We start from the raw sequence: 20,761 nt of genomic DNA on the forward strand, positions 1-20,761 counted from the left end.
GGTCGGGTCGCGGGTATTGCATAATAAATATATTAAAATAATAATAAATTAGTTTAATGTTTAAAATCCTCAGACCTCTCCCCCGTGGGACCGCGCATAATCATAACCTCTGCAGCGCATCAATCTGCTGCTGTGCCAGGGCTCGAGCTTAAGGACGTCCCGTCGTCGAAAAAAATAGTATCGGGGAGGATAACAAATAATTTTGGGACGAATTTGGGACGAGAGTTCAAATAAAAATACCCTGCTAACTCTACTACAAAAGGCGATGAAAATGAAACCGACTGCACGTTTTGTGTAGCACATTAAACCTCCTTGTCAACATAAAACACACATTTAGAAACCCGCGAAATACACACACGTAGCTACAGCTGTGCCGCTGGCTGTCAGCCAGCCGCCCAGCTGGCTGTGTGTACATTGTACATCACTCAACCCGCGAAATACACACACTCAGTACATAGCTAGACCCGCAAATTTGCGGGCCAGGAATTTGCGGGTCTAGCTATGTACTGAGTGTGTGTATTTCGCGGGTTGAGTGATGTACAATGGCATCCCGTGGAGGAATTCTGAAATGTTTTACCGTTAATCACAAAAACGCACAGCAGAACCAGACCCTGGAGCGCCGGCCTCTTTATTTACTTACTCCTCTTCATCCCCTATGGGTAATAAGGCTGAGATGAGAACCCTCCATCGTATTTAGTCCTTAGCAATATGCTGCGCCTCTCCCCATGTAGGGATGGGTACCGAGCCCCGGTATTAAACGGGCCCCGGGCCGGAATTAAAGACAGTGGTAACGTTAAGCTCCAACGTTATCGGACTTTTTATCGGTACTGGAGACATTTAAAAAATATATGTCATATGTATTATTGCTACATACACATTATATCGCAGTTTTAGTTTCACCAACTCCGTTTCTAATATGCAATAAGACTACAACATGCGTCTATGATGTATTTTCGAGCTTTCCAATCCAGACGAGATCTCTCTCTCCCGTCTGTGTGCGAGGGGGCGGGGCCGTTTGTAAAGGTCTCCTGACTGACAGACTGTCATCCTGGTTAGTGGTTACTCTGGGTTCTGTCTTCAGGACAGTGTTGGATTGTTTTGTTAATTGGATGAGACTTGATTGGAGTCAATATTAGAGTAATTTTCTCGTTTGTGTGTTTGTTTAAATATATTTGGTTTTTGTTTATGTGATTGAATGATTTACTCAAATAAAAAAGTTGATGAATTATCATCTAATGATTTGTATGATGTTTTATTTATGTTAAAGGTCACTTTGAATGATTTTAACTAATGATAATGTAGAAAAACTAATGTTTTAAATTCGGGACGGTCCACATTAATTTCGGGACGGCTTAGATTGTATTTCGGGACGGTTCTGGGAGGATGGGGAAAAAAGTTAGTCGAGAGCCCTGTGCTGTGCGCGCCACATTTGAAATGGCTGAGGTGAAGCTCTCTAGCGGAGAATACAGCATTTTCAATAACACTTCCTCAAGAGCGAAATCCAACGTCTGGGAGGATTTTGGTGTCATCCTAGATGGAGAAAATAACCAACATCCCACGCTTTTTGAGACAAATATGCAACTGCGTGTGTTAATAATTGCACGTTTTCAGTGCTCATATATATGCGGGTTCGGGTCGGGTTGCGGATCTTGTGCCGACGGGTCGGGTCGGGTTGCGGAACTAATTGGCAATATGTGCGGGTAGCGGGGCGGGTTCGGTATTGCACGTCGCGGGTGCGGGGCGGGAGCGGGTCTTGAAAATCAGACCCCTGCAGGACTCTGTTAGGGGATGCTCCGATCGATCGGTCACCGATCGAGATCAGCCGATACTCACTCTCTACCGATCGATCGGTGCTCTCTAAACATGCCGATCGCGAGAGCCGACCGCATGACGTAAAATACATGACACTTTTCTCTGTGTGCGGCAAAACAAGCTCGCCAAAATGGCTTCACCGGTCTGGCATTATTTTAAGGTGTCCGAAAAAGACAGTAAAATAGTGGTATGCAACGTGTGTGTGAAGCAGAAATCCTGCAGCTCCGCCCACTGAGACGGACCGGTGAGCGGAGCAACACACAAGAGTTAGACCTAACACACTTAGCTATTTGATCTACCTCTGGAACAAGCTAAACTAGTTATACATATATTTATTATTCACTGTGTCGGGTCACTCATTAATGGATCAGTGAGCTGCATGAGATACTGACAGGCTGCCAGGAGAGGGAGAGAGGGGGAGAGAGGGGGGGAGAGAGAGAGAGGAAAAGAGAGGCTTCCGCTCATTTCTCCCGTGTTATTATCCAAAGTGAATGTAAACTTGAATAATGTACATCATTTGAATGTAATATTTAAGTTGATTGTTGTTTGTGGAAGCTCCAGTGAATGAGCCCCATTAACTTTTAAACATCACTTTAAATGGAAGATTTAAAGTGATGTTTAAATCTTCAATTTAGGCCCCGCCCACTCGATCGGATCGGCGATCGGTATCGGCCGATACTGATTCCGGCCCCAAAATTGGCGATCGGAGCATCCCTAGTTATGCTGTGTAAAGACTGATATTGTTCTATAATCGTCTGCAATGGTTAAGTCATGATGTGAAACGGTTAACAAAGAAAAAGAGAAACTCAAGCTCAGGGCTCGACAGTAACGGTTGCCAGGTTGCCATTGGCAACCGTTCAGAACAAATGTCAACCACTTCTTGGCCTTTGGTTGCCTTCAGTGGCAACCCGTTTTTAACATAAAGAAATAAGGACAGCAAACAGCAAAATGTGCACCCCAAAATAGATAAATGTTAATTATTGTTGTGACCAGTCGGAACCTGATACTTAAGTTGAACGTGCATTGGTGGGATTACGGAGCCAGAAAGCGATGCACGTTTACTCGCGTGCGCGGTGCGCCGTGTGTTTGTTTTACAAAAAATGGCGAAACGAACGAAAAGCAAAGAGGAAATGTGTAAAGTCTTGGGAGGCGAAATATATATGTACATTCTGCTCTGTTGTGCATTCACTTTAACGCATTAAAAAATTAACGCCACTAATTATTTTAACGCATGTGTATTTTTGTCCTCGGCCGCCCCGTAGTTTCAGAGCGCATCGAGTTTAAAATACCATCTACAAGCTGATGCTGACAGCCCGCTCCTGCCGCCCGCTTGTGGCAGACCACACTTCCACGCTCACCGGCAGGCACCGACTGGCTGTTGGGAGGACCTGGAGGGTGTGTATGTGTGGCCCGAGCGAGCGAGAGAGAGACCTTACGTGCATTGTTGCTGTTAGCATCTGGTGCTAGCTAGCTGCGCTAACGGATATGGAGCTTTTTAAATGAAAACAGAGGAGCGACATTTCGCCACAACTGCGCCGAGCACTTGACTTTATGCAGGAAGCCAGACAGTGGGACATTGTACGAAAAGTCAGCACACTCAGCACGGATAGTGCAACATGATTGCAGCGTCCAGGCAGCTCCCGTTCGAGCATATGCCTTGAGTTGCACATAGCTCCAACGATCCATCACACACACACACACACACACACACACACACACACACACACACACACACACACACACACACACACACACACACACACACACACACACACACACACACACACACACACACACACACACACACACCACACACACACACACACACACACCACACACACACACACACACACACACACACACACACACACACACACACACACCACACACACACACACACACACACACACACACACACACACACACACACACACACACACACACACACACACACACACACACACACACACACACACACACACACACCACAACACACACACACACACACACACACACACACACACACACAATTTGTATTGTATGAGAGAGGTTCCAGGTTGTTGTGTTTAATATTCATGAGAATATTTGTCATTGTTCAAATGATAATAAACATTAGCATAAAGCACATTTGTCCACTCATATGTTGATATGAGTATTAAAAACTTGAAAAATATTCCTCTAAGGTACATTTAGAACAGATAAAAAATGTGCGATTAATTTGCGATTAATCGCGATTAACTATGGACAATCATGCGATTAATCGCGATTAACTATGGACACTATCGACTGACAGCCCTAATAAAAAGGTAACACATGTTAAATATAGTTAGATATATTAAAAGGTAATTTACAGAATTAATAATTAATATCTAATTCTTAACTGTGAATGGTTTTCATTTATTTAACATTAGAAATGTATTAGTCTGGCCAATCCAAGACTTCAATGCTGAAGAGCCAATGGATCTATGGTGGGGGTCAGCACAAAGATCAAGAAAACCCACATTTGAAAGGGAGACAACGGATGGCCAATAAATTAGTGATCTGTGAAGAACATGACAACAGCTGCACTACTGGTGTTTTGTTTACCAGCAATTGAGGGTGGACAAGTTTACTACCATGCACTTAAGTTTCAAATAATTGTGTTAATTACTTATTGTAAAGCATTTGAACATTCTTTTGTGTCACATGTTCATTATTAAGTTGATGTATAACTGTATAGTATCTTAATTATTTAAAATATAAGGTGACTAAAAGTGGCAACCATATTTTCAGTTTTGGCAACCAAAAGCTGATGCCTGGTTGCCAGCCTGGCAACCACTTTTAGAAGTTAGCGTTGAGCCCTGCTCAAGCTGCTGCTACACTTTATTTTATTTATCTAAAATTAAGCACTTTTAAGATGCACACATTTTCAAAACCTATTTTATTTTGAAATGCAGCCAGAGAGGAACATTACACATATCCACAGTATTTACTGTATATCTGTAGTTCAATGTTAATTGACAATAAATATTGTTATTTATGAATTGTACTTTCTTTATTTGATTGGCAGTCAGTTGTTGATTACATGCAGACGTTGATAAAGCTACAGGCTACTTCAATATATATCACACTAATTCATAAAGCAAGTTAGACATTTTGATGTTCCGGACCTTTGCATGGGGACATTTTCTCTAACTGGACCTCGTTGAATTTTAGTTGAATACCCCCGATATAGGCCGTTGTTGTGAGTGTGGACGGTTGGAGCATATACTGCGTTAGCTTAGCCGATCTCCATTCAGAAAACAAGCATTTTAAAAAGGTGTTTCGCCTGCCGTCTGTCTGCAGACTTGTCAAAGCATTAATTCATGGTTTTTACTAACCGGTATCAGTGTATTGTTACTTCAGCATCATTTTGAAACGTGTATTACAATTAAATCACGGTCAAATATGTTCATCGTGTTGTAGTTGTAGCCAGGGGCGGTTCTAGGGGGGGGGGCAGTGCCCCCCTAACACTGACCTCTGACCCCCCTGTGGCCCCCCTAACAATGAAAAGTTGTTTTTTTAAATGTTAAATGTTAAATGTGTTAGTGCAAACATTGCACTATAACTTAAGCTGAAGCTAACAGTAATAACTATAAGATCTATCTGAAATAAATATGTGTACTGAAACAAATACCAATAACTGTATTGCATTGTTTTCTTATGCGCAATTACTTCATACTGTCTAGTTCTCTTTTTCGTCCTGCATTTATTGTGCCCCCCTCAGAAAATAACTGGCCCCCCAGTGGCCCCCTCAGTTAAATTGGTATAGAACCGTCACTGGTTGTAGCCCCCTTGTCAGCGATTCTCTCTCTAGTTTAGCATACTCAGCCCGACTCAGCCTGGTTGTTGGCCCGGAAAGAACCTCGATTTTATGGGGCCAGAAAAACTGTGAAATAGTACCTGCTAGTCGGAACTACGCCAAGTGGAAACGCAACCAAAAACGGGCCGGGCACGGCTCGGCATGCTTAAAGCGAGCTCCGCGCTGTAGTGGAAATGCGCCATTAATGTCAGATTGGAAAGTTGGCCCTGACGTTGATGTTATAGGAAAAACTAGTCTAGTATGTTTTGTAAAGGTTAGCCCTTTGTTCTGCAGCGCACAGAACTGCAGAGAATCATGAGCATTGCCACTCAAATGTTACATCATCATTAATATTCTCTGCTCTCGTGTTTTAGTGCCGGGCAAACCTGCAGACACAGAGTACAGCAGGTGAAGATGAAGCGGTGTCCGTTCTGGTTACAAACAGGTTATGAATTGAGTGGCACACAAGTGTTATGCCAATGTGATGAATGGTTCATGTGGATTATGATAAGAAACTGGTAAATATGTAAAGAAACTTTAAAAAATGTTGCAGTTCACAGAGCAGTAATGTATAGGCTGAGGTACACAATCAACAGATTCCATAGCAGAATAATTCACATGTCAAACATCACAACTGATCTAAACTGAGACACACAACTTTAGGCAGGTGGGTGTAATTGGAAATGTTTTGTTGCTCCGACTTAATTTAGCAGCAGCTCTAGTGACTGTCTGTGATTTCCCTCCACTGTTATTCGGGCTAATACCAAAAGTCAACAGTCCCATGATGCAACATGTGTGAATTGTTGTGGGTAAATACTCACAGGAATTAAAGGACACCTTCATTGGCTCATCATGAAGTCTGTAAGCAGACAACACAGCACACTGCAAAGTGTTGATGGAGAGTAAGGCTACATGTCTAGTGTTTCTGGAACTTTTGGACCCACCTGTCAATCTGCACCTGTAACACCATAGTCACAAAGTTTCCACTTTTCATAAACTCAACCAGAAGAGGTCGATATAAACTGAAACCAGACTTCATAAAAAAGTGCTTACACAACACATATTGAGAAATATTGTAACTTAAGATAATGCATGGTTCATAACGTACATTTCAGAATGATAAAAGGTGATGTTGCATGCATTAATGAGTAAACTTGCAGATAATGTTTCTTGGTTCAGGAATGACAGGGCTACCCACAGATAACGAAAGGCAGGTTTACAGTAAACAGAAACATTCTCCTCGTGATTTAGTGTCAGGTTCTTCAAACACGACAAATATGTGTTTCGGTTGAAACAGCAGCCATGTGGAAAACACAAGGATAATGTCAAACCATTGTGTGAGACTTAACACTATGAAACAGACAATATTAATTTATGGGAGCTCTAAATAAACACTAACAATGACCACCTGAACGCATCCCTTCCCCAGTCACAGCAACAGAATAACATGGGCGTTTCTTGGTCTCTGGAGCAGCTAACCACGCTAGCACTGTGGAACAGAGAGCCCTCCATCGCTCACTGAGGCTACATGGCTACCAGCTTCCCACTCTTTACACCCTACATTAGGCCATGCAGAGGTCAAAACGAGCTAGCGTCAACATATCAAATATAATGGGTGCCCATTGCAGCCTTACCTTTTATAACATTACTAAACACCGTGGCTCTGAACTCTTCTTTGGCCTTCTGATCGAAGTCCTGCCCGTGGATAATGCGCATCTGCTTCAGGAAAGTAGACTTGCCGCTCTCGCCTGCCCCAAGTAATAAAATCTTGACTAACCTTTTTACATAAGTCTTATCTCGATGAATACACTTATCTATCTCTTTAGACTTCCGCAATTGTTCTGCCTCCCCGCTTGTGAGGACACAGTTGGGAAAACATACAGATAAAAGGGAGCGGGACGGCAGGAAGTCCGCCATCTTTGAGACAACTTCATCGATACCGACAGCGAGGAGGGCTCAGGGAGGGCTGCGCGAGCCAGTCGACTGCTGCGTTCAAGGGACGTGGGAATCCACTTTAACGTAACTCTCACACCAAACTTTCACCAGTGAACCCATCGAAATCCAATGCGTTAATACTGTACTGCAGCTAAACTCATTTCAAGTTTCATAAGTAATGTTAATCTTGGGGAAAACGTTGGGTGGAAAATGGGCAATATTTTAAAACAAAAGGCACGAACACATACTTGTATCCTACCTCTTCTTGACATTTTGATAGGGTTTCTGCATGAGGGTCTACAAGTAATACGTATAGGCCTACATAGCAAATCACAAATTTACAAAAACGATGTAGGTACAAATCAGCATCTACTTGTATGTCTCATGCATGTTTACAAGCTTAGCCTGTAATTATACAAGCGTTGTTCATCTGCCAAAAAAATGAAATGAAATTGTTCTCAATATTTTTGAACGCAGCAAAAGTGATAGTTACAGTGACAGTACGTGAACGCGCCCATGCTTCAATGTTTGGGCGGGTCGCACAGATTGTAGGGGAGCTATCAGCATTATTCTGACTCAGTTACACAGATATCCCAAAGCACATTCTGCACCAGTTTTTACCGTATAGAGGGAAATTAAATATATGTAAGTGATCAGTGATAAGATAATAATTCGGATATAGCATCTTATGATTTCATGACAGACTAACCTCTAATACTAGAATAATATATTATCTGGCCATAGGTTTACTATGTGGTGTTGGTATTTGAATAGTAAAATCCATTCAAATAACAGCAGACCACTAGAGGCACTGTTACTTTACAGCTTCTTGGCAGTTGTTCGGTTATAATCCATGGCAAATTTGAATAAATAAAAAGAAAACTAGTCAACATGTGTCTTACTTTAAACTTCAAAGTATGACACATGTTTACATGTCAGATCAGACACTCATGGAAATGCCATAATTGCATGGACAAAATACAAAAGCATGGCCGGGAGAAATGCAACCATTCTTGGAGTATAGGAGATGAAGATAAAAAATAAGTAACTGAAAATAAAAGGTACATTTAACACTTTGTCTGAGATTTTACTTTTGACAGCTACCTAAAACATTTCCCAACGTGGCCATGCGAGTCAAACACTTCCAAAATTAAGGGACATTTCCTGGAGATTTTAGATGTTGAATGAAGTAAACACGATCCCTTAGTTAAAAGAATGCAAAGTACACCAGCAAAGGCACTCAAAATGACATTTTAGAATGCTTAGTAGAAATGATAGGAGAGGATATTATAAAAGAGGTTAAAGGTGCATGTCATGGCCATTTCTACTGATCACAATTCCATTGTTGAGGTATATTAAAATAGATTTATATTGTGCAATTTTCCAAAATCACATTGGTTTCTCATACAGCATCTCCCATCATCATCATACTTCCTGAATTAAAAGTCAACTATAATATTAGACATATGAAGAAGTTAAACTTTAAACATCCATGACTTAAACACTTGATCCAGGATCAAAGCCACATAGCTGCACCTGCAAGGTGAATACAGCTGGTAAAAGAAAAAGTGTTTGAATGTGTACATTAACAGGTTTATGATATCACTGCCCCGTCTAAAACACGATCTGACTTTAATTACATTTGACTCAAGTGTTTCGTCAACTTAATGTGTTGCTTAAAATAATACTTCTGCATACAGTATGTGACACTGTGAGTGTTGCACGGCCAGATACGGCTCAGCTGACTCAGATAAGGAAATATATGATACATTATGAAGTGATATGACTGTACTTAATGTTACTCTGATCCGGTTACTTATGTTGTGACAGATATTTAAGTAAGCTTTCTTAACGCTAATGTTATAATAGTCAGATTGCTCTGAAGATGGGAGGTGATATTCTATTAATGTTCACGTTCACACAGCCGGTGATTTTTGCCGGCCGTCTTTCCTGCAACGGCAGTTTTTCTGTATTTCCTTTCTCCTGTAATATGACTTGATTGCTTTAAACTCTACACACTGAGCTCTGATTGGTCAGCAGGCGGTGCTTTCACTGAGTTGATCTCTTAGCCTGCAACCTAACCTGCTCCGGGCTTATTATACATCCATGGCTCCGGGGCACGTCTATCGTTTTTCCAACCCAGTTTAGATCCCACTTCCGCATTACGCAAGCATCGACGCGGCGTTACGTCACAGCATCAACCTGGCGTTACATCCCTATGGTTACATCACTGCCTCACGCGGCACACCCGCAAAATCTGAATCTGACAAGCGAAATACCGTCCTTTTAAACGCCGCATAATATACAATATAATAGTGCTTCTTTGTCAATTATTTCACACACAGTGACGTCACGAGCTACCCACAATGCAACACGCGCCATATATATATATAAATACGCCATTTTCATGGAGGTGCAAATATCCTGGAAGTGCAAATATAAACAGCTAGCTAACGTAGCAAGGCAGAGCACACTAGGTTTTTTTTCTGAATTAACGACCGAAGAAATCGCTGCATGTCTTCGGATTACATCTCTGGACTTGAGGGGTGTGCTCTAGGTCGTTACCAGCGTAAACTAGAGCTGTGTGGGTTGTCGGATTGCCTTACAGACTGCGTCGATTTTGGCTGCATCTACGTCTAATTTCTGGAAACACCAGGTGAATACCCCACTTGTCACAATAATATTATCATGCCATTGCATATATGTGGTATTTTAGAGTTGACTTGACTAGATATTGATTAAGGCAATAGACTATGATATTCAGTACAGGAAGCTTAGCAACACCTAGACGGTGTACGGCTAAACGGGCTAAACCCTTGGCCTGCTTGCACCTCGCGTAAAACGGCGGATACCGGAAGTACGGTGTCGCCCTCGGCCCAATACCCGTATGTGTGTGTGAAAGAATATGACTGACGACCACACACAGTGCTGAGGTAATGTTAATTCCATCCATCCATCCATCCATCTTCTCCCGCTTATCCGTGGTCGGGTCGCGGGGGTAGCAGTTCCAGCAGAGAGCCCCAAACTTTCTTTTCCCTGGCGACATCAACCAGCTCTGACTGGGGGATCCCAAGGCGCTCCCAGGCCAGCGAAGAGATATAATCCCTCCACCTGGTCCTAGGTCTACCCCTTGGTCTCTTCCCAGCTGGACGTGCCTGGAATACCTCCCTAGGGAGGCGCCCAGGTGGCATCCTAACTAGGTGCCCGAACCACCTCAACTGGCTCCTTTCGACGCGAAGGAGGAGCGGCTCAACTCCGAGTCCCTCCCTGATGACCGAACTTCTCACCTTATCCCTAAGGGAGACACCAGCCACCCTGCGGAGAAAACCCATCTCGGCCGCTTGTATCCGCGATCTCGTTCTTTCGGTCATGACCCATCCTTCATGACCATAGGTGAGGGTAGGAACGTTAATTGTTAATTCATCATTTAATATTAATTCCTGATGGATATAAGAGGGATACATTAGCAAACATCTGTATATATAGCCTAAATTGTAAGGGAAACTTCTGTGTAGCAATGCAGTGGGAGTCACCGACTCAGGAAGGAGACACGGTAGGAGCAGGAGCTTTGATGTCAAAACACTGGAGGTTTATTTGGAGTTACGGCCGGAGAGTTCACATCACAAATCACAGCAGCCTCGGTGAGACTGCACGGGTGGGTTGCCATGTCAATTCTAAAGAACTCTACCTCAGACCCATGTATTTAACTAGTTCTGAGAGCATCATCAACACGCTGCATAACAAGATAAAATCACAACACCTCTATCAGCTGACGTCAACAGGCAGGAACATAGAATCATAACACCTCTATCAGCTGACGCCAACAGGCAGGAACAGGGAGACAGAACACTGAGAGCACAGCAGCCAAGGTTACGAGGTGCGTGTGCTCAGTCAGGACAGTTTGAACTGATAAACTGGGTCAAAGTTATGGGCCTTGGAAAATATTTCCACAACAGTTTCTCTCTTTTTATCAATTTTGATAATCTAAAAACCTTAGTCTAATAATATTTTGTTCAATACTTAAATCAATGGGAATCTTCAGATTTGAGTGTGGACTTACACAAGATTGTGTGTGTTAAGATTGAAACATTCAATCACAATGATTGATACAGCCAATCATAATAGAAAAATCATCTCTCATCAGTGTTTGGATCATCCTTTGTCAAAAGCATAATAATGATCACACATAAAACACAGGTGCACAATAGCAAACATATTTGTTTTGGGCCAAAACTGAAATTAATCCAGTACTTGAAACATCATTGTAGGTCTTTCTGTGCATGGATAATACATTAAAGAGTAGTGTTGTTAAGCCTGATTGCTGGACGATTAAGGATATTAACATTATCTGTGATAATAGTAGAAATATCTTATGATTCAATACTTTATAATCTGAAGATATTAATTAATTAATTTTGTTTAGTGCGAAAGTGTAATCTGATCCGGCAAAAATATATTAATCACCACTATTCAACACATGTCTGGTCATTGGAAATATAAAGACAGTCATTAATTGTACATCTGTAAACATCCAAGATATAAAATCAATTCAAAGTTCATCTTTGTACGAGAGCTGGAAGAACATGTCCTTCAGTCTTTCTGACTCTTTCTCCTCCTCTCTTTATGACAACGAGTGTCTGGTGTGTAAAGGCATCCTGATACTGTAGATTAGCACTGAGGTGCTGATTGGCTCAAAACTCTTCTTCATCAGAGCGCCATATTTAAACCCCCCAATTGCTCTGCTTTTGTGTGGCTCATTCAGTGAGCACTGTAGTTGATCCCCCCAGTGAAATGGAGGCTCATCTGCCTGCATTCCTTCTGCTATCTGCTTGAGAGCAGTGCCAGACAAAACTGCGTATTCCAAGTGGCGCATCCAGGTCTCCCCCCGTGATGGGAGAGGTTAGGAAGATATCTGCCCCCCCCAAGAAACAAGGAACCTTGTATGAAGCCTCTGAAGTCCTCGCTCGTCCCGCAGAGTTGTCTGCCTGAGCCCACCGAGCAGAAAGGTGAAGAAGCATCCCATCTCCTCAGAAAGTTGAAGATTAGAATCCTCTCATCTCGAACGACCTCGTGCCTCCTTGCCCGTGGCTGGGGGTGCCCTCTGCAGCCGGAGAGTGTGACCCTCTCTCTCTGACCCTTGGCCTTCAGAACTGTCCTAGTTATTGGGTAACACTTGATAGGGATGTTTTCCTGAGTGCAGACAACTCAAAGTAATGGATTAGAACATTATCATTTAATTACAAAAATAGGATAGGCCCCTCAGAATTATTTGGGAGCCTTCCTGACACATGCACATGCATAAATGTAAGTTTTGTCTTAGTCATTTTAACATGCAAGAATCATATACTGATCAGTCCAAAGTAGAGAAATGTTATTGTAATTTAAAGGTGAGCTAGTCCCTGGATATAACCCCTTCTCAATGATTCTAAATGTTATATTAATTCACCATTTGATAAAATATTAGTTTATCAGAAATATATATTTTTCCTCTTCCATAAAACAGGTTTGAGTAATAAATGTTCCCAATATAAAATCAATTACTCAATATAATTGACTTAAGTGATAAACTGGGTCAAAGTTATGGGCCTTGGAAAATATTTCCACAACATATATAATGTTTCGTTTTTTTGTTTGTCATGTAACTATTCAATATCCGCGACCGCTATAACTGCCGAAGATGAAGTCTATGACGCTATCGCGTAGAGCTACATTCTTGCGTAATGCGGAAGTGGGCGTGGTTAAATATAAACTGGGTTGGAAAAACGTTAGACGCCTCCGGGGCAGGTTAGCCGCACAACATAGGTTACCATGGAGATCTAGCCCGCTAAAACGAGAACCAGCGTCGTAGGACCGGAAACCCCGAGTTTTCCCTGAAGTTAGCCGGCTAAGCGAAAATCCTGCTTCGTAGTACAGGCCTCTGGTGTGTGAGGTGCTCCGCGGATTGGTCCATTTGGGCCAATCCGGTCATTTGTTGTTGATTTGGGTGTTCACACGTCAGAGAACCCAGGAAGAAAACAATGGAAAATGAGAAATCTCCAACGAGGTGTTCTGGGGCAGCATAGACAGGTATTTTCTGTGTTAGAGTTTACTCGCTACAGGGTGTACTTTGAGGGTTTTTGACTCTGCAGACCATTTACATGCAGAAAGATAACACACAAGGGGACGGGTAATAACCGGAAAACCATGATATGGGCCCTTTAAGAAAGTGAGCACTTTTCTATTTTAGCAGATGAGACTAAAGATATATTAAAAAAAATTAAGCAGCTATCTCTGGTCGTACGATATTATTATGATAGTCTTGTAACATCTACAGTTGGACAGAAAACTACGGAGCCCCTAAAGGGACATGAAAAAAAAATGAAAAAAGAGAGAGACAAAAAAAAGTCTTGTGCGCACAAGAAACGAACCCGTTATCCCGACTTTTTTTTTTTTGTTGAGAAAGTTACCTGTGCGCCAAGTAGGAAGTGTAGCACACAGGAGACAACCATTTAATTGCAGACTGTTATATTTACGTGGGGAAATGACAGTGCATACATTATTTGAGATATATTTTGAACTCAGACTTAATTTGATGGACATTTCGGCCAGGGGTGAGCTATTTGTTTAAGCACCGGATTGGCAAAACAGGAGAGTCTGTGAACCAGTCTGCTTTGATCTATGAGTTAATGTCCGTGACTCTCAGAGTAACTGCTGCCCGCAGTTGTTCTATAGAGAAACAAACACTCAGAACACACACACACACACACACAGAGCGGAGCGGAGCAGAGCACAAACAGACTCACATCATGCCTCCTGGTGGCCGGACATCTCCTTCATAAAACTAATAAAAGGGGAAGTAATCGGGCAGTTGTGTGATCAATAAATCAATCAATGTTTATTTATACAGCCCAATATCACAAATGTTACATTTGTCTCAGTGGACTTCACAGTTTGTACAGAATATCAGTATGACAATACGACACCCTCTGTCCTTAGACCCTCACATCGTACAAGGAAAAACTTCCGGAGAAAACCCACAGTTTAAAGGGGAAAATGGGAGAAACCTCAGGGAGAGCAACAGAGGAGGGATCCCTCTCCCAGGACGGACAGACGTGCAATAGATGCCGTGTGTAAATTGAAAAGATAATACATTTGCAACATAGGTAGTCCAAATGTTTGGAAATGCTTGTGTGTATAATAGGAAGATGAATCCACGAGGATATCCATCCAGGACTTATGATCCAGGACCACAGCCACGACTCAAGATCCAGGGCTTGCGATCCAGGACACAGGACCGCAGGATCATCCATGACTCCGGATCCCGGCGTATATAGACACCAAAAAGAAAGACATTTGGGGAAGCTGGGTTAATCGGAACATGAGAGTACACAGGTATAGACAGAGAGAAGGAAGAAGGAAAATGTCCCCCGACAAACTAAGCCTATATCAGCAAAACTAGGGGCTGAATCTAATCAGCCCTAACTATAAGCTTTATCAAAAAGGAAGTTCTTAAGCGCACTCTTAAAAACGGATAGGGTGTCTGCCGCCCGAACACAAACTGGAAGCTGATTCCACAAATGTGGAGCTTGATAAGAAAAGGCTCTGGCTCCCATTGTACTTTTAGAGACTCTAGGAACAACCAACAACCCTGCATTCTTGGAACGCAATGCCCTAGTAGGACAGTAGGGTATAATGAGTTCTTTAAGGTAAGATGGCGCCTGCCCATTAAGGGCTTTGTAGGCGAGAAGAAGAATTTTAAATTCTATCCTGTGTTCTATAGGGAGCCAGTGTAAGGCAGCCAGAACAGGAGTAATGTGGTCCCTTTTCCTAACTCTGGTTAGTACACGAGCTGCAGCATTTTGAATCAGCTGAAGCGACTTGACTGACTTCTTGGTACACCCTGATAATAAGGAGTTACAATAATCCAGCCTTGAAGTAACAAATGCATGGACTAGTTTCTCTGCATCGTTTTGAGGCAAGATATGCCTGATTTTTGCAATGCTACGTAGATGGAAGTAGGCGGTCCTTGAAATTGATTTTATGTGGGGGTTAAAGGATAAATCCTGATCAAATATAACACCAAGATTCCTTATAGTCTCACTGGAGGCCAAATTAATGCCATCCATAGTTAGTATATCTTTAGATAGTTTGTTTCGTAGATTCTTCGGGCCGAATACAATAACTTCAGTTTTGGTCGTGTTTAACATCAAAAAGTTTAAGGTTATCCAGGTTTTTAAGTCCTTGAGGCAGTCTTGAATTTTATTTAGATGATTAATTTCATCAGGCTTGATTGATAAATATAGTTGAGTATCATCCGCATACCAATGAAAATGTACAGAATGATTCCTTATAATATTGCCGAACGGAAGCATATATAATGTGAACAAAATAGGTCCGAGCACTGAGCCCTGTGGCACTCCATGGCTAACTTTGGTTTGCGTGGAAGATTCATCGTTGACACACACAAACTGAGAGCGTTCAGATAGATAGGACCTAAACCAGCCTAAAGCAGTTCCCTGTATGCCAACTAAGTGCTCTAGTCTTTGCAATAAGATATCATGGTCGATAGTGTCAAATGCAGCACTGAGATCGAGCAAAACAAGAATAGAGCAAAACAAGAATATATATATCTATGGCCTCAATAGGTAAAGCTAACTTCCGGGGAACTATTGAGGGCTCCACGATCCGCCATTGCTGTAAAAAAACTGGTCCATTGGAGTGAACGGAGATGTCGTAACTCTTCTATTATATGGCTCTGGACCAACTCAGGCCGTTTCTCAATCTCGAGGAAACTGTCTTCCAAGCCAATATTTCAAGGATGCTACGTCATCAAGTGGCGCAGCAGGACCGTTCCAATGTCCAGCATACTTGGAATTCCACAGAGGCCGCGTCCTTGGTTTGGGGGAAATTTCGAGGCTGCACATGGGTAGACTTCGCGTCCTTAAAATCCCCACAATGCTTTGCACACGGACCAATTTCCCCAAATCTGTGGCGCAAAATGTAAGGCGGGGCCTCTCATATGACACACACCTGCACACTTGCTAGCCTGTTCCACTCTTCGTTTTCCGAATGCGAGGAAGGATTCTTGCCTAGCTTCTGAAGGAAGTGACTCGGAAGACATGTGCTACTAAGCAAGCGTACTCGCGATTGAGAAACACCCTCAGTCTCACATCTAAACGTGTAAGAACTATGTTGGTCCACAACTTGGAACGTAGTATTTCTACAAAAACGCCTCTGAAATTGTAGGGTCCCTTTGTTTTTTTGCACCATTCATGTCCAATGGCTGGCGTCTATGTCACGTGATCTTTACATTTCTCCCCGCAGAAAAAAAACAAAAAAACAAACAAAAACAGTCTCACTGCAAAAACTGAAATCTTACTAAGATGAAATATCTTAAATCAAGACAAAATATGCTTATATTTTGTCTGCTAAGATATTTCCTCTTACAAAGAAGTTTTTGCAGTAGTGAATTTCACTTCCATTAAGTGTTTTGTACTTAATTATCTTAATGAGGTTTTATTACTTGTTCTTGAGATTTTAATACTGATTCTGAGTAAATTCATGTTTAAATTAAGAAATACCATAATTCTAAAGGTATTAGATCAACACTGATAAGTAGAAAACTGCTTTTTCAAAGTCAGAATATCTTATTGTAAGCATCTTATCCTTTTTCATCTCTTAACATATTAAAAACAGATAATGACCAAATTAAATTCATTGTTTTATTGTCAGCCAGTACATCAATTAAGTATGTCCATGAAATGCAGTATACAGAAATAACAGTACCAGCCAAGTCAAACTACTGCATTAAGAACATTCTTTTCAGCATGTATTATTCTTCAGCAAGCTAAAGTGATTGAGAACTATGTGCAAACATCTCATTTGAAAAGTTAAAGTAGGTAACATTATTCAGGCCAAGGGCATTTAGCAAACATAAACAGCGTTGATAAACACCTAAATGGCTGATAACATGTTATGTAATTAACATTTAAAACAACCTGAAAGAAAGACCCAGTATTATACAAAGAAACAGATGATTTATTGATTTATGATGATTTAGGTACACTGCAAACTATAATGCAAAACGCATCTGGGATCCAAACAGCTAACATTTGTATCTGCTAATAACATATCCTAAGTCAGGACCTTAGTCCTAAATTTAATTTAAGTTTGCTTTAAATGCTTCAACATCATCATATCAAAGAAACACACTATGAGTCATTTGAACTGTTGTGCAATTCCATTACATCCCCAAGATAGTATTTCACTTGTACATAGGTTTGGCCCTTTCTGCTGATTGTGTAATAAGAGGTTAAATCAACCAGCTTTTCAGCATCCACTAACTCAGTGGCCTGTGCAAGGTGTGGGACCTCAACTTGATAAGCCATAACATTTCTATCAAAGCATATAGACTGAAAAGGCTGATATTCCAAACAATAAAGCTTAGAATCAACAAGAAATATGCTTTTGACAAGTCCAAATTCTGGTGTATTACCATTTAGTACATTGGCAAGGATTAAGGACTTCTCAGTAATGTATTTATTACCATTTATCACAAGCCATTTCACTGATACAGCGTGGTTAATTTCACTGAAACCTAGGAAGTCCCTCAATTTTCCATGTAAATATTGTAGATCTCTAACCTCAGATACAGGACCTATCTCCTTTTCATTTGAAAAAATTGGGTGCTTGAAAGGGTCAACATTTTGGCAGCTTTCATATATTTGGTTCTGATTAATCAAAGACTTGCATACATTTTTTAAATTGAGCTTGGAGGCCCATTGCTTAAATAAACAATGCTTAGACTCGAACCGCATACACATATGTCTGACCATGGGACCCAATGATTCTATCTGTGATGGCAAATGTATCATGTAATGCTGCTTAGGTGTAACATTGTGGTCTGGAAAAAGCTCCTTTCAATGCTTCAAATGACTTTCAATCAGTAACATTAACCTTGACACAGTTGCAATGGTAAGAACAGGTGCAAACACTATTTGAACAATCTCTATTAAGTCCATTACCAACTGCACATATGCATTGACTTTCAAATGTTCCAAAACAAATGGCAATATCCTCAACAGGACAAGCATTTGCCCTGATGACTGCCTTAGTTTACCATCAGTTGACACAAGTGTACTCAGAGAAATTGGGGACGGTCAATCTCTAACATCTAGCGGCGAATAAGGGAAACCAAGAATAGCTGAATTCACAGAGTCCAGATGTAACTCTCTTGACTGAACAAGATGATTCAAAACACATTTAATTTCCAAAGGAGCTATACCCTCTAGAATGACATGCATAATGTCTTGCGGGGTTTGCCGAATAATATCAAAGGATGGGAAGTCAACTAACTTGCTCCTTCGATTGATCCCATATGTTGTTCTAAGGCTGTTGCGAAGCAAGTCTGTGCTAGCCTTTTCTATTTCATCACACTGTCTGACATGATTCTCCAATGTTCTTTTAATATATGCATCCTCGTTGAATTGTGACTGCATGTCCTCAAAAGAACACTCACAGTGTCTGCACTTACTGTAAGCAAAGCCCACTCCCTCTTTGAACCCTGCGAGTTCATGCTGTGCCAGGGTGTCGCCACAGAGAGAAACCATAGCACCATGTATTGTTTTCTCCCCGTTAATAGTTTGCATTTTAACACCACTGTACAATGCATCCATATCTTCCTTTATTCTATTCAATATTACATCTACGCCAGATTGACGGAGGTCTGCTGATTTAGCCATCGCAAGTAGCCTAATAGCAGCCAGCTTAGACCTGTATTTTGGATTTATATTACCTAGGGTGTAGTACACCATTAACAACTTGTTCTTTGATGAAAAGGATCCTAGTGGATTACAGATCTCTATTTCGTCTGTATACAGAATGATCTGCAGTGCATTTGGTTCCTCTGAAAATAAGGGATGAGATTTTAAAAGAGAACCATCAACAAGGTCATGAAAAAAACCTTCACTGCACCTCTGGGGTACCTCTTCAATCATAGTCAAAATCCTCGGATGTAATAGGAACTGCTCTACACTTTTGACTAATGGTACATAATAAAATAATCTGTCTTTGATGACAAAATCTGTTGATCCTCCACGTTTCTTCCTGCATATGGTTCGAGCAATTGGAATTTCCTCTGCATCCACACAACAAAACTGCTTCCTAATAACACTGTTCTGGCGAAATGTTGTTGAAACATTAGCAAAGGGGTCAATTAAACTGTCAAATATATCCATTGCATCTTCTTCAAGTTGATTGGTTGTACTTCCTGAATTCTTCTTTAGAACTTCCTTCATCTGCGTCCTGAGGTTGTCCAATAGTGATGATTGATACTGCTGTACTCCAGTAACAATGTCATTCATGCCTTTCTGAAAATGAGAGATTGAAAGTGATGTGATCAATCTTTGATGTTGGAACACATTATCATGATCACTGTAGCTTTATGTGATATACAGTTTTGCTTATGACATAGACACAACAGTAAAGTGGATAACCACTAAGACTGAACTTGGCCATCAGTGAACCACTATTAACTGCTAACTGTGTACAATAAGTAGCTAAATACTGTGCTCTGTTCTCATGTGTAAGGAAACATCTTACCTGTGACAGACGATGCTTGGATCGGGCATTGATAACAAAGGCAGTGGCATGTGTTGTCAGATCCTACAATATACAAAATGTAGTAACTTGACATTTGCAGGTATAACATTACTCACTGTGACAGAAATATATAACCATTAAATGTATGCACATCTGATGATAAAAAACTGGTGAGATGTGGTGAGCAAAGATAGATAATTTAATATGTTGTAACTCTGACCAAAACACATCAAACATTAGTATTCCAACAAGACCTCTTTATGTGTTCATTTAGTTTTGCTAGTACAGCACATAGAAATACATCTTCACATATACCTCTAGGTTTTATGAATCATTTGGTGAATTTCAATGAAATATTTTGACATAATATTGATATATAAATGATATGCTAGGCCAGGGGTGCCCAACCTTTTTTTAACCGAAAGCTACTTTTAAAGTTGCCAGTCTGCCGAGATCTACCAGTCCAAATAGAGAGGCGTATTACTGACAGCCAGGTGAATACACACTTCCACTTGTATAAAACTGACCTTTGTACGATTAATACTTCATAAAATACTGCAGATCCTTTATCTTACCTCTTTCTAATCTACACACATACAAGTATTTAACTGAAGT

The 20,761-nt window shown here is 41.2% G+C and overlaps 1 protein-coding gene across 1 annotated transcript in view; it reads right to left on the minus strand.

Annotated features, from left to right (window-relative positions):
* The window catches only part of LOC117551504 (guanine nucleotide-binding protein subunit alpha-13-like), a 46,730-nt gene extending 39,128 nt beyond the window's left edge, over nt 1-7,602 (minus strand). The window contains exon 1 of the mRNA XM_034224424.1: nt 7,267-7,602. Coding sequence (XP_034080315.1) covers nt 7,267-7,549 — 283 coding nt within the window. The 5' untranslated portion in view covers nt 7,550-7,602. The remainder of the gene's footprint in view (nt 1-7,266) is intronic.
* Nucleotides 7,603-20,761: the final 13,159 nt, after the last annotated feature.

The sequence above is a fragment of the Gymnodraco acuticeps genome, unplaced genomic scaffold (genome assembly GCF_902827175.1).
Source record: "Gymnodraco acuticeps unplaced genomic scaffold, fGymAcu1.1, whole genome shotgun sequence".
NCBI lineage: Eukaryota > Metazoa > Chordata > Actinopteri > Perciformes > Bathydraconidae > Gymnodraco > Gymnodraco acuticeps.